The 26,787-nt window shown below is 40.3% G+C and overlaps 1 protein-coding gene across 1 annotated transcript in view; it reads left to right on the plus strand.

Annotated features, from left to right (window-relative positions):
• Positions 1-1,464: 1,464 nt before the first annotated feature.
• pdzrn4 (PDZ domain containing ring finger 4) overlaps positions 1,465-26,787 on the plus strand; it is a 36,395-nt gene continuing 11,072 nt past the window's right edge. Inside the window, exons 1-3 of the mRNA XM_020650393.3 lie at positions 1,465-1,929; positions 21,994-22,265; positions 23,087-23,189. Of these exons, the coding sequence (XP_020506049.2) occupies positions 1,861-1,929; positions 21,994-22,265; positions 23,087-23,189 (444 nt within the window). The 5' untranslated portion in view covers positions 1,465-1,860. The remainder of the gene's footprint in view (positions 1,930-21,993; positions 22,266-23,086; positions 23,190-26,787) is intronic.

The following is a 26,787-nucleotide window of genomic DNA, read 5'->3' on the forward strand; positions in this document are numbered from 1 at the left end:
CTGTATGCGTCAGCCCAGTCCAGTGCCCTTGTCTAACTGCCGGCAGAGAGATGGGAGCATCTGTTTGGTGACTCTTACTCTTTGACTGTAAATCTATGGCAGTCACTAAACGCCACTCCAGCAACCATTGTACTGAGTGCAAAGCGCTATCTGATTGAATCCAAATGAGATTCATTTCCACGCAAAATCCAGTTGTCAAATACTTTTTGCGCAGACAAAAAGCCCTCACAGTAACTTGATTAACTGTAAGGATGGTGCTTTAACTCCTGATCAAGATTTCAGTATGTGGAAATGTGCGCATTTGGGGATTATGCTTCCATTATGTATACAAATTCCACTTTTTTGAATACAAATACAGAACACATTTTTACATAATATTTGGTATGTTTTTTACACAAAATATGACAATTAAGTTGATACAACTCTCTTATGTGTACACTAAAGGGGAAGCTAGGGCTAGCAGTTAGCTGAGTAACAACGGCGAGAAACAACTAGCTTAACGCTGTCAAAAAATAACAATTTCAGAACTATTATATTAACGGAATTTTAAGGTTTTGGAGAACATTTTTATTTTATATCTTTTCATTACAAAGGCTGACATTCAACATGTCTGTATAGATGAAATGAGGCAATAGTCCGACTTACATTAGCTTGGGGAAAAAAACTCAACAAAAAGAGGGGGAAACGCTAGCCTATGGGCTGACCCTGAGACCACACACCTGAAATCTGTAGTAACAATTTCACAGTGGCGATTCCCCAGACACAAGATCTCACAGGAACACGGGTGTGTGTGAAATCCCGGATGAGAAAACGGCGCTTGCTGTGTTTGCTGCCATCTTTGTAAACTGTAGAAGTACGCAACATCTGGTGAAGCTTCCCGGTCTGCTCACTTTCAATGACTTTTGCCGATATTCCATCAGAGGCAGTACAATCTGAAAATGGTGATTAGGGAGGATCTGACTTGATCAGGAGAAGGTAGATGAATCATATTGACACCACACACTTGACAAATAACCGGTTGTGAAAAGACTTGAATTTCAAGTAGATTAGGTTATATGAGACATAAATCGAGAAAAAAAAGCCCAATGCTTTTAAGAAGGGAGTGCACAAACTACTTCATACCAGCCCTTGCATAAATCAGTACCCCAGTCTGGATACCCCAAACAGAGAAGTCTGGACATTGCCCAGAAACTACACCACATAAACAAACCCACAAACGCACATGTAAGCTACATGTCTCTCCGTTGGCCTGCAAGCACCAACACTGATGTTCAGATACTGAATCTGCACAAGATAAGACCCAGTCCCCTCCCTCTTCTCCCGGCCCCCTTTCCTCCAGCAGCCAATGAGGAAGCTGTCTATTCATGATCCGGAGTAGGACCAGGCATGTGTAGACAGCCTGCCACAGGAGGAGGTGTGTCTCCATGAGCCAAAAGTGTGTGTGCGTATGAGTGTGTGCTCACATGAGAAGAGGAGGTGGTGGAGAAAAGAGAGAGTGTAGAGGGTGTATATAGGCATGCAAGTTAGAATCAAGGGAAGGAGTGACGGGAGAGAAGGAAGCAGAAGTCAGGTGCTTTTTCTTAGCACTGATACACTCCCCACAAACACACACAGATACACACACATTGAAGGAACTACTTCTACTGTAGCAGTGCACTGATACACACTCTGTGTGAGTGTGTTTCCTGCCCTTGCAGCGACAGAGGGGATCTCTGAGGATACACGGATGAGAAAGAGGTGTGGGGGAACGCAAGGAAGAGGAGCCCGAGTGTGTCTCGCCCCGGGGGGAGCTCATACACACGCCACAGACTGCACACACACTCCAGCGGGCTCTCAGGCACTGTTTCCCTGACAACTAGAATGGGCTGCAATTTGTGCACATTGCAGAAACGGGAGGAACACTACAAACTGCTGTATGAGATTGCACAGGTAAGTGAGACTTTTTGTAGGAGGTTTGATGCTGGGAAATAAGCTTAATGACAGCAAAGGAAGGCATGATGATGATGGAAGTAGGCTAATGACTTGGCAACTGAAAATAATTGGATCTCGTGGAACTGAGCAAGAGAGGGGATGTAGGGAAGAGTTACAGGAAGGTTTTTGGCAAAGTTAGCCTTTTTAAGAAAGACAGCAGACAGGTTGAAGATGGAAAGCAGGACAAAAATGGTAAAGGGACCAGAGAAAATGCAGGAAAAAATGAGTTACTTCCCAGCAGACAGGCAGAGAGCCAGCATGTGTATGTGTGTGTGTATGTGTGTATTCCTGGCTCCATCAAAGTGAGTGGAGCTAGTTATTTCTCTTCGGCAGCAGGAGATGTGAGAACAAGTTCAGCTCTTTTTCCCGCGCTGGCTCCAGGGGAATTCATCACATCTCCTCTGCCTGCGACTGTCTAGAAGCAACGCAGTTCAAAGAACAAGACAGTAAAATGTTGTTCTGCTGTTTTGCTCCTCTGTTGTTCTTCACAACTGGACTTGTTTCTTTTTTTATCTGACTTTGACCTGATATGACACACTCTTGCTGACGAGCAATATTGAAAACATAGTGGGTCATACACTTTCGCCCTTAACATTTATGTGATATGCATGAATAGGCAGAACTGAAGCATAAACCATACATAGTGAATAGTTATTTTAGATTCATCGTTTCACTATGAAAGCCTCACGCTCTCATTACTGCCTCCACGAGTGATCATATTACCATTTTGAGCAGTAAAATACTGTGAATATGTAACCTGTAATCTTGATGTGGGCTTGGCTGGAATGTGTTAATAAGATAGGAAGATAGGAAGTGTGAAGAAGTGTTGCTTTTCCAAAAAATAGAGAAATGCCAATCTTTAGAATTGTTGTTGGCTTCGGTAATCTGTAAGTGATATTTTCACAGTTTCAGTCTGTCAATGCAACCTTGAATGAAAGACAAACATGTGAAACATACAGTAGCAACTTTTTTTTTTTTTTTTTTTTACATCAGCAATATGGTTGTATGTGTGAAGCCGATTGTGGCGAAACACGTGCGCTGGGTTTCCTCTGTTGTGAAGTACAGTACAAGCGAATACAAGCCATGCCGCAGGAAGGGCTCATTCATCATTCAGTGCCTTACACTGTTACAGACACTGGATACAGCACCATGAGAATGAGCACTTCTGTTGACTACATTGGCTTGTACTTTAATAGTATACAAAACTAACAGTGTGAAGAAATGTCAAAAAAAAAGTTTATAATGTTAAAGTTCGTAATGTTTTGAGCGATAAGTATGAGAAATACTTAATCACTGTCCTGCTTTTCATTGCAGCTAGATCCTTTTATGAACATTATTCAGAGTGCTGCAGGCTCATTACACTAAATGTCTCCGTGCTTTAATGAGATGGCTGACGTCTGTGTTGTCTGCTTGAGTGGAATGCAAGAAAATGAACCACGCCAGTTAAAGGAAACCCTGGGAGGTCATGGCTGCTCATGTGTTTTGTGGCGGAATCGGACAAACTGAGCGATTCCCCGTTTACCATCTACTATAGAAAGACATATAGTGACAAACTGAATTATAATGATGAATGTGTTTTTGATGAAACTAATAGAAATTAACTCGCTTCTGTTATGACAGTGGAGCAAGGAGGTAGATATCACTACTGTGTGTATAGTGTTAGCTAAAGCCAGTTGTTGGGAACAAAATCCATTTCCCAAAAAGCAAAAAAATATGGTTTGAAAAATATGTACAAAAATTTTACAAAATAACGAATTCCTTTTAACTTTAGCATGTGCCAGCGCGTATGCCGACATAGCTAAATTGTTGCTGGATGCAACAAAACAAAGACGTACATCATGAGACATAGCTAGCCTGACTAAATCAAAAGATAACAAAATCCGAGGCAACCTCCAGCGTTGACAAAAGAAGCTGTATATTTATCGGAAAAAGAAACTGCGGTTCCTCAAGTGTCCTCCAAAATAAGGGAATCCTCATCAGAGCCCATATTTGCATGCCCATTTTTAAAAGCCGAAATAACATTAATGAAAAAACTTGTACTTTGAATCGTTTGGAATGTGCGAGCTGGACAAGAATTGAAAATAACCACGTCTTTCCCTTCTTCTAGATTAGCCAGAAGTTAGTTTTCATTTTGGGATCTAGAATATAGGATTTCTGTAGATCCTATAGGAAGTGAGAAAGTGACATATTAACGTTACATAAGGGAATAGAACAGTTATATCTTAGGCAACTGTATTTTGGCTTAACATGTGCAGATGATTGTTTGATAAAGTATATTTGTATAAAATTTGAAAAGAACTAAGATAAAAATGAGCCTTATGCCTTCCTCCCATTTTCCCATCACACTGTAGGTGTCCTGTCGCTTTGGCAGACATCCAAGAATATCCTCTGTGAGTGTGTGTGCGGTTTGTGTGTGTCGGGAGAGAACAAGAGAAAGAAAGAGAGAGAGGGTACACTAGCTCACTGTTAAATGCTCAATGGTGTGTATCTGACAGTCAGCGAACACCTACCGTTCTCATTACCGGTGCGAAAGAAAGAGGGTAAAGATAGAGAAAGAATGGGAAGGGGGACAGAAAGAGAGCTCACCAGGCAGTAAGTGTGTCAGCGTGACTTTGTCCCAAAACTGGTGGCTGAGGGGATTCTGCAAATCCAGAGAGACTCGTCGACAATCCCTCTGTCTTCTTCTCTCTTTTATCACTCCAGACTCATTGCGTCTTCTTTTGCTTTTTCAAAAAACCTCTACAAGTCCTTCATTAGTCTATCTCTCTTGGCAAACAGACACGACTACAGATTCTAAAAGTGTTTTTGTTCTGTTTCACTTCCAATGGTGCGACACAACAGGACACCACCTGCTCATTATAAAAAGAAAGAAAAGCAAAGAATATTGATACAGCAGGGATATAACAGGAATACAATGGTACTAGACTTGAGAATTGGTCGCTCTGCTCCCAGTTGTCCTGAGTTTTGACCAAGTCGATTGCTTGTTAAACCAATGAGACATTTTAAGGACGAAAAAAAGTGACTTCCTGTTCGCATCTGTTTCTCTGCTGATCAAACTCAGAAAAAACGTAGTCAAATTAATAAACTGATATCTTTGCAATCAGTTGTTGGCATAATAAATGAACGTCTTGAGGCTCCCTTGATGCTAGACTTGGTAGCGATGGCAACATTTTTATGGAAAATCTATACTTTTCAATGGAATTGATGAGCACAATCTATTCTGTTGATACAATTGCTTGCGATGGCACCACTGGTCACTTGATTATTTTTAATGGCCAGCAGGGAGGGGACTGCATTGGCTGCAAACACAAGTCCATTCATAAGAAACCAGATGAGAAAATGGCACACATTCTCCTCAGTAAACATTTTCTAACCAGTTAATGGTCCTTAACGGGAAACAGGTTTTTATGGATTGCATAAATATTGGACCCATTCAGAGAAAAATCCTGATAAAGCATGTTACCATTTAGGGCTAGCTACCATTGACTATAACATATTATTAAATATGACTGTCAACCAGAATAGTGTCATAACACTTTGTAGCCACACTGTCATCCAAATACGATCGCTGTAAACACCGAAAAACTAAATGGCGACAGCCAAAATGTGAAACTCAAAGCCTCTAAAGGCAGTTTCACTTCAAAGCAGAGCGACGCAAAGCATGCATTCACCGTAAACTCTGCTGGATTTCAACTCAACTTCAACTCTAAAAGTAGGGCTGGGAATCTTTGGGTGTCTCATGATTCAATTCGATTTTGATTTTTGGGCTCACGATTCGATTCAGAATTGATTCAAAACTATTCTGGATTCATGGATCCATAGATTCAAAGTCTAATCTTGAATTAGTACATAATTCAGGATCTACTCCAGTCATCTGTGAGACTTGCTGAATTTCTTGCTGCTCCATTTGGCATTCTACTTAGTTCAAGAGCTAGCGTTCGCACCTACCGATATTTGGAAGTTATGAATTGATTTAAAATCTCAGAAGCTTATAATCAATTTTCTTTCCCATCTCTATCTAGAAGTATCGGTTTGGTATTTATGGATACTCTGCTTAATCCCTACCAGCTGAAGTAGTTGACTCAGTAGTCCTGCCAGTATTTGTTATGTCACCAAGCATCAACAAAGACAAACTTTGTGTTCTCTTGTGACCTGGCATTTAGGACGTTTTTTTCCCCTTTCAAAATTGTTAAATGACTTTTGAGCTGAAACCCAAATGCATTGTAGCCAGTTCAGAGTCATGGTAGTAATTTCCCTCTATAAATGGATAGATGGTGTTTGGAACAGACCTGTTCAGCACCTTTCATTTTGAGAAAGTATCAGAGCATTTCAGAGGCCAATTACAGTTTTCAGCCTGCAGGCCTGCCTCAACGTCTCCCCCATCACCGCCACCAGCACAGTGGCTATCTCTGTTCACACAGCTGCACTATTCTGACAGGACTGACCGACCCCAGCTGCCCAGTGGCCACTGAGAGATTTATGGCTCTCGTCAGACTATTTACATTCAACATTTCATTTGTGATATGTGTGTGTGTGTGTGTGTGTGTGTGTGTGTGTGTGTGTGTGTGTGTGTGTGTGTGTGTGTGTGTGTGTGTGTGTGTGTGTGTGTGTGTGTGTACATCTCTACACACTCACACCTCAGGGCTCCATTCTAGTGGTAGCAATTGCTATTCCATGTATTTTGCTTTTGGCTGTGTTAAATTGTCTCCACAGCCTTCGGCCTCCAGCGTCTCACAAGCCTCATGTGTTTTGTCCTTTTAGTTGTACCAAATTCAGCATCATTGTATCTCACAACAATACCAGACTGCCCAAATTTACAGTACACAACTGTCACTACATACCCTGTGTCTGATTACCTGCTTGCAGATTGAGTTGTGAGGGTGTAATCCTGATTTATGGAAATGAATGTAAACAAAAGCGTGGTTTAGTCTGAACTGAACGCGGTTTAGAAAGATCCTGTTCCATTCATTAGCTAAGGTACTTAGACATTCACTCACACGTTGCTCTTTTTCTGCTGGTATACCTGACTTGAAGACACTTTTGCTCTGCCAAGAGGTTAACCTCGCTGAGTCAAGGTTTCAGAAATTTGAGGTTTGAGGTTGACAGAAAGCAATACTTGTTAAAAAGGTCCTTAAAAAGGTCAGTTTTTGATTCCCTGGATGGAACATGTAGGTATTGGGAGGACTACAAAGACAGAAGTAAGCACAGATTAAAGGAAAAATAGTTACTGACAAACCTATATACTTACTTTGTGCTTCACTCTGTCTAGATGATACATATATTTGTATTGTGGCTCATGGGCTGTAGATTGCAAGGTACACTATCATAAATATAATTCCTTGGGATACTTGGAAACAGTGAATGTATGGACATGTATTAAAAGAAAGCAGAACTTCCACCTTGTATACATATACATTTTTTATTAAGGTGTTGGTGTGGGCTTGTCCTCCGGAGACAGATGCTTTGCCACACGTCCAGCTTGTTAGACAGCATGGCCGGGGCTAGACAGAGAACCCTTAACCCCGACACCACCTATGGTGCCCACAGAGTGCCACACGGAGCAGAGGAAGCTGCGGACAGACCCACACAGCCGTCACCTCCATATGGCCACCTCAGACCTGGACCACGGCTTTGTCCAGATAGGGGGGGGGGAAGAATTTTTTCACTGATATCAGCCTGGGAGCCTTGAGGCATTTCCTCGACTATTGAACGGGAGTCAAAGCAGAAAAGCTATACACCTGCAGTAATCTCCCAACTGTAACAAAATATAACTGGTATCACTGTATTATCAGCTGTCCACTTATCAGAGAGGCACAGCGCCGGTTCCAAACGACATGTTCTCTTTTCTCTCTGTGTGTCTCTGATGGGATGAACCTTTTTCAGAAAACTATTGACTGAAGTGACCTTTCCATTTTTCATGCATTCTTTTGGCCTAACAAGTTGTCTTCCTGTCTGAGCAGGTCATTCGCTTTGACCTTTACACCTGTGAGTGTAATTCCACTTGACAAGTCTCTCTGGCTAACACACAAACACACACTTGCTCTGAAAGCCAACACTGTAAAAAAAAAGAAAAGAAAAGAGATGAGTTCCACAACCACACTAAATGGCCTTAAGGTACAAAATAATAAACAGCCCCCTCTCCCTTCTAAAAGTGTTAATCTAGCATTATGGAAATGATCTCTGCAGCCGTACACAGATCATCTGGTGTCTTCCATCATGGTTATAGTTGCTCGTTGTAGCACAGCATGGTGATAATGCCGAATGATTTAGAGGTGCATATGGCCTTGTCGACGGCACCACGGGTTTCCCGTCTTCTGGTCGCCCTCCAAAAGAGGAAACAGGAAATGGGTGATTTTTCACCATCAGGATAACACCTCTTCTTGGTGTTGTTACAGTGGACCCAAAAATGATGTATTTTTGGGTCCACTGTAAGGTACATTAGCTGTGTCCTTCTTTTATGACTGGAAGAAATCATACACAATCACTTTTTTTCTGTGTATGTTTGAGGGGGATCGGAGAGTCAGGGGAAAGACCGGTCTCAGTGTGGGGGTTGAGGGGACAGCATCAGTCGCCGTCTCGCTTCACCGGCCAACGATCTCCCCCTGCGTTGGCTCTGATAAGCCCAGGATGAAAGCCCTTTTCTGTGGGCAGAGTGACTCCTCACCCCCTCCTCATGCCTCCCTTCCAGACAAGGCAAAGCAGGCATTAACACACAACCACATGGCAGTGTTAAGAGATGCCTATTTGCACACACTGTGTACATTCACACAAGGCCCGTCCATTCATCAGCTTTATGGCGTATTTTCCCTTTTTTACGACTGCGTAAAAATGTCATTCATGCTCTTAGCACCTGACAAGAGGACTTATCAGTTGTTATCAGCCTCTAGCTTATTACCATACACACCAATCAGCCAAGTGGCCTGGCCAAGATGATAGGAGGTCAGAGAAAGAGAAAAAAACAGGCAGATAGTGCAGTAGTAAAGTATGACGGGAGAGAACCAGAGCGAGAAAAAGACGAGGCATGTGCCATCAATAAGTCCTTTAAATCCCTCTATTTTCCTGATTTAACCACACCTCTTTACCAAACACAAAGTCTCGCCCTCCTCCTCCTCCCATCACTTATCAGTCGCCAGACACTCTTCCCCATTCCGTTCCATTCCACTGCTCCTGTCTGTCTTTCTCTCCTGTTTTTCCACTGTCTGTCTATCTGACTCGTTTTGGCGTGACCCCGCCCTCTGAGGTGCCACAGGGTTCTCTCTGCTTGATGGAGAAACCATGGGAAGAAAAATACAGACACTTTCTGTCATTCATGTGTGGGATAAAGACACTAATGCTGTCGGGCCTCAGTGTGCGTGCTGTCAGCTTGTGACTGTAATGCAGTTTGCAGGCAACCTTGTGCCAGAATAACCCAATAATACCCCTTATGGCCACACACTGCAGGCTTTGTTTCGTCAGGTTAGACAGATGTTGGGACAAACCATCTGGAGCTGTTATGGATATGTTGCAAAATGCTGCTGCAAAAAGGCACACATGAACCTGAAAAGTCCCCCTGGATATGTTTTGCAAATGCAGGGGGGTGCTAAAACAGAGAAATAAAATCCTTCAAATTAGCATAACATTTCTATGTCAGAACTTTGGAAGGAAAATTCTGGCAGCAAAGGTGCAATTCTCATTTGAGACCACATTTTTTTTTTTTTGTGAACACAATAGCCTTCTGTGCCACCAATGCCAATGTGGTTTTGAACCCTCGGGTTGGAACCCTGGTCCAGGTGGTCTAAGGGGAGATTATGTTACAGAACAGCACTGGTGTCCAATTCCAACTTAACCAACTTGGGTTTTGGAGCCATTCGGCCCACTCAAAGCCTGGCATCGAGTCCAGTTACGGATAGAATGACACTAAACCATCTGCACAGTAAGGGGGATGGGGGGTTACATTTAGCAAGGGGTGTAACCATAAGCCTTGTGTTGAAATGGGAAACGCCCTCAGGATGGAGAGAAATGGAGGCTCAGCGGCTGAGTTGTGTTGCCCTAAGTTTAAGGAAATCTATTCTGTGATGCAGTTGCATTAAATCTTGTTAGGTTTGTAAAATGTAGGAACTATCATTGTAAATACAAAACTCAGGTAAATCTATACAGAACAAGAAGCAACGGGACGCAACGATATACTGTAAGACCTATAAGAGGCACACATACACCTGAAAAGCCTTAAATGGTTTTCTGTTGGTTGCTGTGGTCCATGTTATTGCTTTTCCAACACCAGTTTTGGGTTGGGTAAGGTGAAAAATTCCCTTTGTGAAGAACTGTTGAAGCAAAATCCTCCTGAGATATAGTTTTAATATGACAAAAGAACAATCCCAACAGTGTTTTCTGTCAGGGTCTTCAAACCATATCACTAAATCTTCATCAGTCCATCCCATTTGCTTAAAGTCATAGAAGTTTTTGGCTACAAGAAGTAAAAAAAAAAACAGACTTATCTTCTTTAAGGCTTACATCATTCGTCAGTAATAATCAGTGCAAAACACTCCAAGTCTTGTGACGAGGGGACTCGCATAAATTAGACTAGTGACCCATTTTGAGAAAACAACTGTTTGATTCAAAGAGTCAATCCGCCATACGGTCTGAAAATTACCCAGAAGCACACTAATCATCATCTGACTGATGATACATTGGTGGGAGATTTGATTACCCATTCACTCACTCATATTCTAGGCTTACTCTCGGCTTCCTAAACCTTTGAATAAAATGTAAGTCTTGATTGAGTCGGGTGGAATGAGGGGTAAATTGTACCATCTTGTATCCCTCACTTAACGAAGCAACCATACTTTTAGATGAAGATATTTTTCATCACAGGAGATCTCCTCTCACTCGCTTAGAGTTAGCAGGGTGTGAAGTCGTTTTTCTTCCCCAGCAAAGGCCAACCAGGGAAGCTTCAGGTTATGAATAATGCTAATGGGTAAGGTGCTTCCAGTGAGCATAAACATGCATCACTTGAAAATTAGAAGAAAAAAAAGAGGCAAAGATTCGGTGGGTGGAGGGAAAAATGTGAAGTTCACACTGTAGGCTTCTTGGAAAAACAACTTAATTTTATGCAAAAAGCAGCACATAAATCTTTTATTTTCCCGCTCCAGAGTAAAATGTTTTTACTTTCCAAGCTTTAGCATGTTTTGCTAATTATGCCTCTGAATCCTGAGCTGAGTGTTTTTTGCCTTTAACCAAATCTGTGCTCATGTGAATAACAAAGGTTCAGAGGGATACAGCATTAAATAAGTATGAATCCTTTTCTGAGTTTTACATTCAAAAATTGTAAATCATTAACCCACTGATTTATGCTGGAATAACTGTAGATTACCACCCTCCTTAGGGTTGCTTTAAATCCGGTTTTTGTCATACTTTTATGAGTTTATGCAGTTGCAGTTTACCCTCTGTCTTTGACCGTTCACAATTCTCTGTCCATGTGAGGTCTATTTAAGGCACTCTAGAACCCAACGTACCCAAAGACATGCATTTGTTCAGACCTAGAAGAATCAAAACAAGGATCACAGAAAACTGAATTGGCTGAAAGAAAGAAAGAGTCATTTTCATCCCAAAAGAAAAGAAGAACAGAAAATGTCCAAAAACTCAATTTTCTTCATTATGTCTTTGGCTCTCAAACTCCTTACCCAATGGTCATTTAAAGTTTTTTTTAGCAAAGTAACTGAACATAAGTGCATGTTGGGGAACTTCTTCCAGTGGTCGATGAATACACATTTGTTGCTATGACGATTTTAAGCAGCAGACGGTTGTTTGTTGGGTTGACTAAAACTAAACTACAGTGCCCATATGTTTGGAAATGAAATATTGTGTCACCTTATAGGACAGTTAGTTGCTTTAGCACTTATTTTTGGACATTAATGAAGGTCTTAAGAAGAAAGATACATCAGGCATATTAGACTTTTATAGGATCACACCAAAATGGTTTAAAACTTGTGATGGTGTTTCTTGACAATAAAAAAAGCAGCACATTACCAACTTTGTTTTTGAGATAAATACTACCCAGGAATCTGCATTTATGGGCCAGTTTAGGTTTTCCCATATAGAGGAGTAACACATAACCTCTTTGTGAACTCAGTCATCTGGATGAATTATGTGGGTCTAATCGGTGACCCCCGAGAGCCTAATTCAAACTCATTGCTAGTATGTGTCAAGGGGCTGGAGGAAGGGGCCGCTGCATTGTTCAGCCAGGCTCACTGGCTGTTGTTTTAATGGCAGATGAGAGATTAATGGCGATGTAATGACTGTGGGGAGGACACGGTGCAACAATAGAGTCCTGGTGCAGCGCAGGCCAAGTACATTAGTCAGTCAAGACAAGTATCTGCATGAATGCACACACACACACACAAGCAAACATGCGTAAAAAGATGTACACACAAACGCATTGTCACCCAATGTGTTTGTGTGTACATCTTTTTACATCCCCAGACGCACAAACAACATTCATATGAACAGACGCATGCGGAGTGAGAATGAAAGTGACTTCAATTGATTTGTCAGTAAGAAGTTTCCAGTCATTCGCCTTCAGTGCACCCTGTCTCATCAAAACAAACCACGTTAATTTCCAACCCGCCAACCCCCCAATGTGACAAAAGAAGGCTAATTTATGCATTGGCGACGTGTTGTGCAAGAAGAGCATCAGCGAGGCGGGATGCTCACTCGTGGATCCACGGTAATTGTGATTCGGTTGCTAGGATGTTGAGGGTAATAAATGTCTTGTTGATGCAGTTTGTCATAACCAGTGCCAAACGTAGCTGCTTTAGGACATATAGCCTATTAGTTAAACACAGACATGTTAGCCCTGCCATGATGTATGAGCCCACCAGGCAGAGGGCATTAGTCATTTTAAGAAAGAAACCGGAGGTACAGTACAGTTTGATTGTGGATACATGTTTTCAGTGTCAAGCAAGCCTCTTGACTTTTGCCATTGGGTTTTAGACATTGTATCTAATCCACCAAATTCACATGGTGGCCATTTTCGTCCTGGAGAATCTGACTCCACAGTTTTATTTTAATGCTTCCCAATTGATTAGAAACTTAAAGTCTGTTAACATTAAAAATTTGGATGGAAAGCGACAGAGAATTCAAGCAAAACCATACATATTTGACTTCCAATCAGCTTCCTAAAACTAATGGAGCCTAATATTTGCCTGGAAATGGTGAATGCCAACATTAGCTATTTATAGCTTCCCCGTTCATAATTTTAATTTAAGCACTTATCAAAGTGCTACAAACCAAAAGATAATGAAGAGTAAAAATCTGGAGGGACATTTAGGCTGTAAGATAATGGCTAATAACAGCTAATGCAATGATTTATTACTTTTTTGCAATCACATTAGCTAGTTATTGATGCAATGCATTTCATATTAATCATGTGACATTAACAATTGGTGATAGGCTTCTAGGATACTAGTTTCTAGCCTTACCTAGCTAATGTTATAATAAGCTAATAGTACAAGTAAGTTGTTGTCAGACAGAAGCTAATTGAAAACATAGCTAGATTTCCTTTCCCATATACACATATTGTTGAATTTTATGTTGCTTATCAGTTTAGACGTGTTACAATGATAACTATATGTCAGGTACTATGTGTTTGAATAACTTTTTTTAAAGATTTATTTTTAGGCTTTTCGCTTTATATTGATAGGACAAAAGATAGAGTAGAAGGGGGGGGAATGACATGCGGGAAAGAAGCCGCAGGTCTGGCTTGAACCCGGCCGCCTGCCTCAAGGACCACAGACTTCTACATGGGGCACGCTGCTAGGCCATCAGACCTGGACAATAGCACTAAAACTACGCCGTCAGAGGAAATTGGCTGCTCATTGAATAGGCTATGTTTTGTTACAAACTGTGGTACAAATGGAGAATAAAAACAAAGACTTAATTGGACTGTGTGGTGGTGACATTTGAAGCCTCATACTGTAAGCCCATAAACAGTTGTTGATATATGGAAGAAAAAAAAGAAAACATGCATATAGTAATTCCAAAAAAGCAGAATACAAGACAAATCATGTTAAGAATCCAAGGTTGTACCAGTGGTAAGAATCTGTATTCATGAAGCCTAATTGAAAGGAAGCCCACCCTGCATATGTAAGTACTACAAAGAGCAGGAAATGAGATGGCTCTTAATGTGTTCTCAGGCACATGATAACCTTTGATTTCCCTCCACTTACATCAGAAATGGCTGCTTGGAATGACAGTCACAAGTCAACAGTCTCTGAAGTCTGTGCGCGTGTTTCTACTGCTGGCGTCGGTAAGATGGGGTGGGGAAAGAGGCATGTGAAGAGCGAGAGACAGGAAAACCCTTGAGACAAACCCAAAGAAGACATAGGTAGAAATAGACAACAACATACTCTCTTTTTTTTCAAAAGCATTTCTGCAATATCGGGTCTTAATACAAACTGAATCTTAATGAAATGGGATGATTTGCAGTGACAGTGACAGACAAAAAGGGAGCGAAACACCTACGCAGCAAGACAAAGAGAAAGGCACAAAAAGGAGAATGGAAGAAACCAGAGGGATTAATATGATTTAAGAGAAAATCTTTTGATAGTACAAAGCAAACAAGCACCAAAGATGAACAGTAATCAGCAATAAGTATTGTATATTTTAAGAAATGTCTTCCAAAGGTATGCATGATTAAAAGAAAATGCAATAAAGAATGTTACATTGTACACCAGAAATCCTTTAAGGTCCATTTTGGTTAGACACAGAAAGAATGTTATACAAAACTATAAAATAAGGCATCACCATTTGGTCAGAACATTATTGTGACATTGCCAAACAATACATTTTTCGACATAACATTGGCTAGTTTTTCATTTCATGTTGATAGCCTTTTGTTGCTATGAAGATTGTCTGAGGTTATTCTGGGTTATACCGGGAATAAGCTTTTTCTTTGGCTCTTCATAGGGAAGCAGCAGTGAATGATGTAGCAGCAAAGTCAATCTTGTTGGAGGACACTTCAGCAGTGCAGATGGCTCATGGATGCAGTTGAAGGACAGTACAGCAGCCTGTTACTTTTAGCAGGCTTTATTGAACAGGGACAAGTGGGAAGCTCTGCTCTGTGCTGTTGCTGTGAGCATCTAAAGCAAGCAGCTCTTCTGCTAAAATGTCATGCATTTTTAACAGTGAACGCTCCCTCTGAAGCAAACATCTAAAGGCGAAAAAACATGCCAGCGCTGTGAAGAGCGATTCCAAGTCTAATCTACTTGCAGACAGATATTGTGTGATGTAGGAGGGATTAACCTGTGAGGACTACTTAACATCCTGCCCGACAACAGCTATTAAATCCATGTTTCAGGGTGTCATGCAGTCTTCCTCCATGCAGAACTAATTGGTTGTTTTTGCCTGTTTTGCAGGAGCCCATGTCGGTGAAATTTTTTTGAAGGACACTCATAACAACTTACACAGATGTGGACATAGATGCAATCATGTGTGCAGATGAGCTCATAAATACAGGAACCGTTGAACTCTGTTTGGTGAACAAGGGTCCTAAAACAAGCACTGAGTGAAATCTCCTTGAACCCGTTGCCATAGCTTATCACATACACTATCACACACACACACACACACACACACACACACACACACACACACACACACACACACACACACACACACACACACACACACACACACACACACACACACACAAATAACACACATGCATGCCCCAAGCTGCCACTACAACCAACTGAGACTCACATCTCGAAGACCCACCCCCCCTTTCTGCACTCTCTCTCTCCACCTGATTTGCATTTTGGTTAACACTCTAATTGCCTCTCATTAAATACCTTGTCACTTTGATTAATTGGTGCGATACAGAAATGTAAAACAGCAGAGCATTACAATACACGGGGAACAGTTGCTGATTGGGAGGAAGCCTGGCTGGAAATGCAAACTAGAGGTGAAATCTGACCAACTTTCCTCATGCACTTTTAAAGTTGAGTCAGGGTTTCTCCATTTTCATGAAGTGAATCATTTACATCTGAAGAAAATTGCACAGTTAGGAGGACTGAGGTCCAAATTTAGCATTTCAACTTCCTCCACATGCTTGCCATGAGCTAGACATTTAAGACAGTCTGCATCAAATTGATATAATGACAAGGAATAATGGCCCTTTCCCTCAAGTTTCTCCTTGCGAAATGTAGCAGTTACCTTAATTATGTATGACTGAAACACTTCACAATGAGCCAACTCCTCTACAAAACTCTAGGTGTCCAAAAGGAAAGTTTATACCCAGCAAAGTTAGTAATTTGCTTAAAACTGTGGTTAGACTACTCTTTTAAACTAGCAGTGAATGAGAGGGATGCTGCTAAACTAGGGCTCACATAATAACACAATCTTTCCAAGCTAAATATATTTTCAAATGAATCAGATCACAGCATAACAGAAGTCATTTACACCAGGGAGTTATTATGCTCAGCTTGAAATTGTCTATAATTGTTCTGAAATATACATTTTAATCCCTCTTTGCCACAAAACACAAGTGCCACTATCTCCTTTGAAATGGCAGGTGCTGTAATTGCATAGTAAGTGAGAGGTTGTTTTTCACTCCGTGCTTTCAGAGCACTTAGAGATGGAAAGTAATAAGAAACCAAACATGACTGATAGTGTTTGAACAGTTAGCATGTAATATAAGAAAACCTTTCAGGAAAAAGTACTGGCACTAAGAGAGAAAGTCTTTAATTTTCTTAGCCTGAGGGAAGCTAGCAGCTAGCTAGTAGATGGAAGATGCTAACAAAGGGACATGGTAAAGATGAAAGATGCTAGTTGCCATTGTTTGGTAAGGTTTAGGGTAACTTAAAAAGGCCTTAATAGCCGCCTCGGGAAAAACTTTTTCTAATTATGAAGTATCATGAAAATTACTTTCTGCGCCCCATTAAAACAAAGTCATTAGCCACCTGAATTAGCAACTTTTTGGCCAGCTCCATAGAGCTGTTTTTTATTAATTTGGAACTTAGCCAGTAATATCGTGAAATGTTTTGGAAGGACACATTAGAATAACTGGAAAAAAAAGGTTTATTTCAACCATCCATTTTCTGTTCTGCTTATCTGCGCTGGGGGCTTGTCACAAATTGTGGTATTCTCATACCGTACAAGTCAAGGGTCAGTGTGATTCAGTTGACCAAGCCTGGGTAACCAGATACACAACCTGCCACTCAAATGTATGAATCCATCATCTCATTGCTGCAGTAGGTGATATTGCATGTCAGATGTTTTTATTATTGAAATGAGACATTTATGACATTGAGCCCTTGTCACATGAGAGCAGACTCTTGAATCACAACAATACAGCAAAGGAAATGAGATCTGGCAGATTATTTGAGCGCAACACCTGTGACTCCTCACTGTTCACAATATGTCAATTTAAATTAATGAAAATCAATTTCACTTGTATTGAGCTGAAGTTCACCAAAAATCACAATCTGAAGGATTGTGGGAGAAAGCTTGCTGGTGGTTTTGAGGCTTTGTTTCCTCAGGGGCAGACGAGGTTGGTCTGAATAGGGGTCTCTCCATGGCAGCTTATTGTTTCCTGGTCCATTGTTTGCCTATTCAGTCTGAAATACTGCTATTGTTCAGTAAAACATGGATAATGCAAACAACCCTATTGAAGGCCTGATTTAAGTCTTTTGGGAGCTGATGTTATGTTGAAGTTGTGTGTGCCCGTGGCTTGTGTGTGTCTGCTTCAATTTGCTCACAATGACACCATATCTGTCAGATTTAGCTGTGGGGTTGAGTGGTTTCCATCACGCTCTTATCTCTGGGCAGCAAACACATCCATTCACAGGAACACAGACACAAAAACACAGACACACACACACACAAACAAATTCTTATCTCTGGGCCTCCCTTATCGCTCCTGTTTGTATTCAAAAGTGGAAACAACATTTAGCCTTCTTAGTGGCCAACTGATTACATCCACTGACACATTTAAAGGTTGACATGTGCCCTCGTATTTGAGCATATTGGAAGCCCTCGGGCCTGACACCGATAGGCTTTCGCTGTGCTACTTTCAACCCAATTGCAACACATGTAATAGCTATTTCCACACCACGGTCTGCTAGTAACCCCTCATAGTCAATCATGTGTGTAATTGGTGCAACAGAGGCAGCAGAATGCTTCATTAAAAGTGTGTATAGCTGATATTCAGTTTCATATGCAGGACCTTAAAAAAATGACTACATGTTACACCAGGAAGTCAAGCTTACTGGAACAATCCACTGGACTTCACAAAGAATACAAAGGAAAACATTGCTGTGAAGTTTGATACACCACCTTTTTCTGTGTTCCAAAGCAAAAAAAAGTAGCATATGGTAAAAATTTGCAGAAGCCTTACCCATAAAACATGGCCTTAAAACTCAACACTTGTTTTTGCACTTTCACAAACCACGAAAGCAAGAAAGCTATATGGAGTTAAAGCTAGCTACACTGATTATATAGGCGGTATCTGAAACCTCAAGCTTTAATAATCATACTAAGTATGACTTCAAAGAAATGCCTAGATGTATACTTAATTGGCCATCATTTTTAAGCATGATACAGGGGGCTTAGTTATCATACTCTACAACCCCACAATGCATTGTTGCTCCTCAGTCAACCAGGCAACAAGGGGCGTATGAATGAAAGTAATCGTACAGAAATACTTTTTATTTGACTCTGAAATGTTTGATGAAGTCTTATAACTCGGAGAGGATGTGTATTCATATGTTGCTATAACAGGGAGGTTGGCAGTATGCAGTACTGTTTAAGTATATAGAAGACTGTACATTAACATGTTGTTTGGGACACAGCCTTAGCCAAAGATAGACTTAAATGATAAGTTGTCGCTGTTACCCTTTGTGTTGTTATTTAATACAAGAGCCGGAATTCCCATCACTAGCTCGAAGGAAACGAGCTAGCTGGAGTTAGCAGAGTAGAATTAGCTGCAATCCCAACCTTAGCTTTTGAGTCAAGAGGAAGTCATGAAATATGTCTTGTCTTCTTTGTAGATATTGCATTTGTTCCCTTGAGACACTTTAATACAAAACATTTATTTCATAGTCATAGTCTATTAAGCAAACGAGTCAAAATGTGTTAGCCTTCTTTGCCTTTCCCGCTTTCCTTTCAAGCTTTCATGTACTTGTGCTCATGCCTTCTGGCTGTGTAGGCCCGTAAAGAGGTCAATAGGAAATCCATCCAATTGCCTTAATATAGAGGAGTTATAATCATACTAGTAAATAGCATTTTCGGTAAGTCTGTAGGTCGATTATGACATGTGCACTGGCAGAACATACACAAAGGCTACAGTAAATTTATCTTCCAAACAGCACACCACTCTGAACCCTGACCTTTAGGAAGACTGTTTGGACAGCCATGAAGCTTTGGTGTGGGGCTACTGGGAACCATTTTTATTGGCAAAGATAACCTTTAACTTGAGAGGTATATGAAGGCTGCGCTGGATTGTTGGTTCATTACAGCCATCCCTACGGAATGCAGGGAAGAGTCGACTATTTTTAGTGTTCTCATGGAGCTTTGGGGGTTTTATCAGATGATGTAATGAGTTGATATTGTCTCTCTGTCAGCTTGCTCACAGGAGCGCAGTGGAGTAATAAGAAAGGGAACTTACAATCAAAATGGAATTACTGTCAGATATTGATGGAATCCGCAGACCACACGCCTCAGTTGAGATGTCACACCTGCATGTATGGCTCCCATACACATACATGATCTGACAGCAGGATACCATGCTATGACAAAAATGCAGTCCCCATGGTGGTAAGAGTAACCAAAATGCGACACTAGTTGGAATGGGAAAGAAAATTATATATCACAGAGCATGGAGAATTAATTTTTTTCAATGGAATGGAAATAGCAGATCTTTGATTATGGTGGATACATTTCAATACAGACTAAGAATGTTAGAAATTGGAAATCGGGGCCTTGTTTAGCTAAGTGGTTAGAGCATGCGCCCCATGTTTAGGGGCTACAGTCTTTGTTGCTGGCCCGGGTTTAATTTCAACCCCAGGCAGCCCACTCTTTCCTCCCTATTTTTAATTTCTTTCACTACTGTCTTATCAGATCAACGCAAAAGTGCCAAAAAATAAATAAACAAAACAGTGCAAAATGCAACTAAGGAGCAGGTACAGTAGTGCTTATATTATATGGAAACAAATATGAGAATGAACTTACTTATTCTGCAACATTTACTAATCAACATCTCAAGTGTCTCAAATCTTTAAAACCCTTTTCTATCATGTCTGCTTCTCTTTATTTGTGGTGTAATTATCCCATAATGCTTTGTAAAGTCAGTGTATATGATGTACTAAACCCACCCACACACACACACACACACACACACACACACACACACACAGACACACAGAAAACGGGCCCGTTCTGAGCCATTATCCCTAGCCTTTGTCACATCTGCTAGCTATTAATCAGCCCCCACTTAGCTCATCAACAGGCAGATTGAACAGAGGAACAACAGCAGGTAAACATACTGGCAGGTGTATCAGCACAATCACTTCCCGCCTTCTAGATCATTCCCTCTGATTGGAGATTAATGTGTCCATCTGGACCACATTACAACTTTGAAATGTTGTAAAACTTTCTGTTTGATTTCGTCGAGATGCACGGAGGTTCAAACAGGGAGATAAAATAAAGGTAATGTGTTTGGAGGGCAGCTTTTATGTAGCAACAAAAAAACTGTCATAATGGGAAAGGTCACAGGTTTGATGCAGCCGTAAATGAATTGCCAACATAGGAGCAGATGGTACTCGGATGGGAACTATTGCAAAACTTTCATTACTCATTGCTTCTAAACAAAAAACGTCAAGGAATTTCCATGTATAGCTTAGAAAGAATGGTTTATTATTGTGTATGTAGGATACAGCAACCATCAAACAAAGAAAAACAATTAGCAATAAAAGCAATGTCCAATATGCTGCTGCTAAGACCTTTGATGTCACCTCTAACTTCTAAGTTCTCCCAATAACAAAGCATTGACTAACACTCTTATGACCTTCAGACATCCAAAAATCAATGTGAACGATTATTTCAGTATGTGACAAGCTGAAAATGAACTTGAGCACTGCCTCAGCATAAAGAGGTTAAACTAATTGGGTGTGTGTTAGTTTCAGAGAGTAAATGCATACTGTATGTGTATGGGTTTCCACATTGACAGCTGACAGTATATCTCTTCTCCATTGACTTCCTTCTGGCACAACCTTTACAGTTCGTGCAAATTATGTCCGTTCTACTTGCAAGAAGTGTTGTTCCCAGTGGAGCGTGATCAACCCTAATTGCTCCTCCCCTCTTTGCCATTTGCTGAAATCAGCTTTGTTATAATGTTAGGGGATGCAATGTTAATGATTCATTTCAGTTAGATTGATTTGAAGAGCTTTTGTGCAGGACAGAATAAGATAAAAGTAGCTTATTAAGGATTTTTTTCTCGCTCAGCAAAAGCTGATATCTAGCAAAATATTCAACCTGTGAATGTTGCAGTAGCCTAGAGGTGAAAGAAGCACATTTGTGAATAGCTGGTCAGCAGTTAAAATATCTGAACCTGCTGGAAACGTGGCCTGTGTAGGTGAAAACAAGGGAGAATATGTAATGTGCTCCATCCATCAAGAATTACTGCCAAAGTGCCCTTTATAAAAGCACTTAACTTAGGCTGCTTTGGTGGAAGCTGTTCTGCGAATAACTCTGGAGACATGTAAAGGGACTGTGAGCCTCTCCAGTAAGAATGTGAAACAGGTTGTTGCTGAAAAGAGCATGCATGTCTGCTCGATCGTCCTTGGATGGATGAGTGTTTTATAAAAGGCAATTGGATGTTTAATGAGTTTGCAAGGTCTGCTTGCACTTCTACTTAACAGTTTATTCTTTCATAGACAGTGTTGTTGATGAGGGGGGTCAGACTCTGGAAAAAAAATGGTTTGTTTCTCCTTTCATAAATGTAAGATAAAAAACACAGCGTCTTAGTGATTTGGTCTTCTTTCCCTTCAGGTAAATGCTCGAGACTTCTCCAAGGTCGACCATGGCGAGGCAGTGGTGGAGGCCATCAGGCGAGACCCCATCGTTGTTCAAGTTCTTAGGCGGACCCCAACCAGAGCCACGGCTTCTGTTGCACACAATCACAGTGGAATGCCAGAAGATGTGTGTGTGGTGGATGTTTGCACACAGACAGACATCACCTTCGAGCACATCATGGCACTGGCTAAGCTCCGGCCTGCGACTCCACCCGTCCCTGATATCTGTCCTTTTCTTTTGTCTGACAGGTAAGGGAATCACCTATAGCTAATGCAAAGAGTTCTAGCCTTCCATTTAATGAAAGGTTGCTGAATGTTTATGCTTAAGGCAAAGATGACATGGACTGGCTCAAAACTGTTATCCAATATTTTCTTATTTGGAACTAGGACTTTTTATTTTCATTTAAAGTGAAAGTGGAATGAAGTTTCATTTCAAAGTAGTTATCAAGCAGTTGTATCACAGTGTGGAAACCCTCAGCAAGGCTAAGTACTTTGTCCCTGTGATATCATTATGCAGAACCAAACCCTCTTGCAATAATTGCTTCTGTGTGCTACATCCATTTTCTTTAATGGGAGCTTTAGCTGGGCGATTAAAAGCCAATGGCCTGATAGAGCAGGCATTCTGGCGCTCCCTGCATTCTGTGCCTATTTATAGGGCATTGCTGGGCGAGTGATGAAATCTATTTGTCGTATAAAACTAAGACTCTGCCAGTCTTAGTCAATGATCATGGCGAGGAAGTTATTATGATGACAATTTACAGAGGTCATGGCTTCAATGAGGTGAATGTTAGCTGTCTGGATTGGTTGTTGAAGTTCCTAACAGAGACCCATAAAGTACTTTAACACTGCAAGCTTTTTCATATGGTTTTGGTATGTTGAATAATCATATTACAAAGGTTGCATTTTTTTCTTACTTTTCTTGACTTCTCAAAGATGTCAGAAAGCCAAAGGTAATCAACACAGTACGACTTGAATGAAATATAAAAATAAAGATAACGTGAAGTCATCTGCATATAAGCATATCCATGAGTGACACTTAATAAAACTTCTTCCCCCATTTTTCCCTCTAGCTGCCATTCAATTCACACCATGGAACATGAGTATTATGAATGTCCAGAGTACCTGTCCAATACCCCAGCAGAGGTGGAGAGAACTGAAGAGTACGAGTATGAGGTAAGATTTATCATCTTTATACCGTATGAGTGTTCTTATATCTACTGTAACTGGACAGTAAAACATATTCTTGAAGAATTTGTCCATTACTATATAACTGGATGGGATTTGTAGGAAATTTGGTATAACTTCAAATTCCAAAAAGAAGCAGTGGTATAAGATCACCTTAAATAATGTACATATTACATAATTTACAAATTATTTAAAAATATCAAAAACGTCAGAATGTGCAAGAGACTTAATTCTAATAATGTTTCAAGTTTGAGTTCACATTGAGGGTCGTTTCCTTTTTCTCTCTCCCATCTTTAACTTACGTTTTTATACTGTTCTGTATTTAATAAAGGTATAAAATATCTAAAAGATAATTAAGGAAAAACATTTTTTTTCCATTGAATTGACTTTTCATACATGCTCCCAAGACCAAGAGGATCAACCCCTTGGTTAACTTGATTTCACCGTGCAGCACATGCAGCTGTTAAATGTAGGATAAATATTGGAAATTATTCATCAAACTTGTATAATACACGAGCTGCAAATATAACAATGATAATGAAACACAGATGCAAATTTGTGACGAAATCTGAGCCTTTAAGCTGTTCATTAATTGATAAGGCTCAAGCTTTTCTATTATTACAGTTAGTCCTGAGGGCACATTTATTTAGGCAGTACACTATCCTATGAGACATACCAAGGCTAGACCTGACATATAATGCTCATCAGTCCCACAGCAACACAGGAAAAACTGTCCACCACTGCATTACAAGAAAATTGGCTGCTCCATGTGAATTTTCTATCTCCAGTATGGACTGTTATGTGTAACATGGCAAAGTCCCTGTGTTAAGGTGGAAGGCTTTATTTGTATAATGGTACAAAAAGAAAAAACACTCTAAATGGCCTTACAAGTGTGTTTCATTCACAGGCCAATAGTTTCCCATTTATCATGCACTGTCCTTCAGGATTGTTTGTGTCCCTTTCTAGACAGCCACTTGAAGCTGAACAGAAATTGTGAGGATGTTATAAAAATAAGATACTCACTAGTATGACAATGGATTTGGTGAGTTTGTCAAGCCGAAACCAACGAAATAATTGCTCAGCCCAAACCTTGCACACCTCACAATGTGACAGAATGTTCTAACCTTCCCCTAATTAATGGCCTTGGTCATTTTTAGTATTACGTTCTGGCTGGTGAATTATCTGCCATCTATTGTATTCATTCATTAAGGTCTTATCCTCAAAATTTGAAGCTTCAAGTTTAGTTTTTAGTGCACAAAAAAGAAGAGTTTTAATAGGTGTGCTCTTCCAAATTATCAATGGTGAAACATATTAAACTCGCTCTCTTACTCTCAGACACATGTTTAATTTTAAGCAACTAAAATAACAAAATGTTTGTGTTAGCACATGTCACTAAAATATCCGACCTTTGGTTTATGGCCTTCTGCCAAGCTAGCGGTTCTTTGAATTGTCCTTTAAGCCAATGCTAATGTTAAAATGCTAACATATAATTTAAATGCTAACTAGGGTGTAATAGGGTGTAGGATGATGTCGATTTACATTTACATTTAGGAGGTTGTGAACCAAAGTATTGAAACATGTTTAACCTAAAGTGGTGGCACTAGTGGAACAGTAAGATTAACTTCAAGGAAATTAAGTTAGTTTAACTAACTAAAATCCAAATCCAAATCTTTGGGGAGCATAAATGGCTGTCCACAATCCTGCTCCGTAGATTTTAAAGGCATAAATTATAAGACAGTCAACTTCTGCCTGCTTATTTATTCATACGTATTTTGTTTAGTTCCAAGTATGTTTTCTAGCAGTACCCTGCTACATAGTCTTACTAACTCAAAGAGTCAATGCTTTCTGCTCACAAGTTTCTCCATTGTGACGAATGCATCATGCCACTCTGACAGTAGACTTCGAGGTCATGCTGGGTGACAGTGATGGCTGACGTTTTTCTACTATCAGTTGTCCCCCATGGTTTAATGGGCACTTCCTGGTTCAGTGAACTGCACTGTGGGTCATTAGGATTCCTCTGCTGCCAGCTGTGGCCTTACCTTAAAGCGTCATCTGGATGAAAGAGTCTCCAGCGTGTGGTTGGGGGTGGAGGTGAAGGGCTTGTGTGCGGTGATTGTAAAAGTATGAGAACAAGGTCAGCATTACAAAGCTAACACACATACTGTCAAACTCCCAACCCCACCCCCACCCGCCAGACTTACACACACCAAATCAGTCTTCCTCACTTACCTCTCTCCATCCATGTGTATCAAACTGAAACATGAATGGCTTTCCTCTCAGATGAAAAAAGAAAAGGTCTACCATTCTCAGAAACATTACTTCTGACAGGTTTAGCTTCACTTCCATCTGATTGTCCAAATGGCTACTCCTGCTGTTGTATCATTTCTGGCACTTCTTGAAAATATATCAGTTTATTAAAAAGCCAAGTAGCAGATAGTATGTATATAATGTGGATGCATTGATTGTGTTGTGAAATAGCAAACTGTTATAATCAAATTCCCAGAGTTACTTAAAACACAGTTGTGAATGTCTCAACAGCTGTAGCCCCCTTTGGATAATAGTGTCTACTTTCTAGGCAAACAATGTTTGAATGAATAAATAATTTAGATTTTAATGAATGCTCAGTTAGGTCATCAGCATATAAAGAAAAGCTAATTAAGTGGCAGCAGTTTGTGAGAAAATAGCCAGATAGCTTCTGTTTGCCAAATTAGTCAAAATAAACACGTCTCAATTATGGATAGTCAACGGGTGCTAAACATCAAAGGATGGACTTTTTTTTTTTAAATCCTCAAAAACAAAAAAGAATATTGGTATGCAAGAGATGGTACAACAACGGCCTAAAGTTCTTTCTCTGCAAGTATAAAATGAAAGAATACGAAGAAGAAGTGTTTCTACGGTGTGTATCAAGCACTGACAAACACAAAAGCATGAAAGGAAGAGTACACTTGTGATTTAAAGATGCCTGTCCATAATGTTTGGGACTCAGATGCAAAAATGTTCAGACTCAGTTCACAGCAAGCATGACCAGGGTTTGTACTATCTATTGATAAGTCAAGCACCAAAAACCTTCTTTCTTATTATACAATGATGCAACAAGATCCCATTTTGTTTGGAAACTCTCTTACTGATAAATGCCTTCACCTTTCTAAATCCATATGTCAAGTCTGTAACAGGTTTTCTCTTAAAAATCAATAGTCTTTAACCCAATCCATGATAAGCCTAATAGTGTAATTCAGGTTATTTCGTCACCACCGTGTCATCACCAAATACTTTGCATAAAGGTTTTTGAAGTGGCCATTCCCCCATAATGTAGCTCATTGGTTTGCATAAACCAAGAAGCACTTCAGCAGATGGGAAAAACAGCATAATGAAACACCTGTCATTTAGAATCATTTGTAAACATTTCCTTGCTGAATAATCATCAGTACACCTTAAAGATTGTGGCTGTAAAAAGGTGACAGCGGCAAGAATAGCATCATCTGCACAAGGGGACATAATGAGGATATTAACATTAGGAATGGCAGAAAATGATTTTCAATTAAACATTAAGTAATCGTTAAGTGCATATTAGACTGAACTGTTACCA

The sequence above is a fragment of the Labrus bergylta genome, chromosome 23 (assembly GCF_963930695.1).
Source record: "Labrus bergylta chromosome 23, fLabBer1.1, whole genome shotgun sequence".
Classification (NCBI taxonomy): domain Eukaryota; kingdom Metazoa; phylum Chordata; class Actinopteri; order Labriformes; family Labridae; genus Labrus; species Labrus bergylta.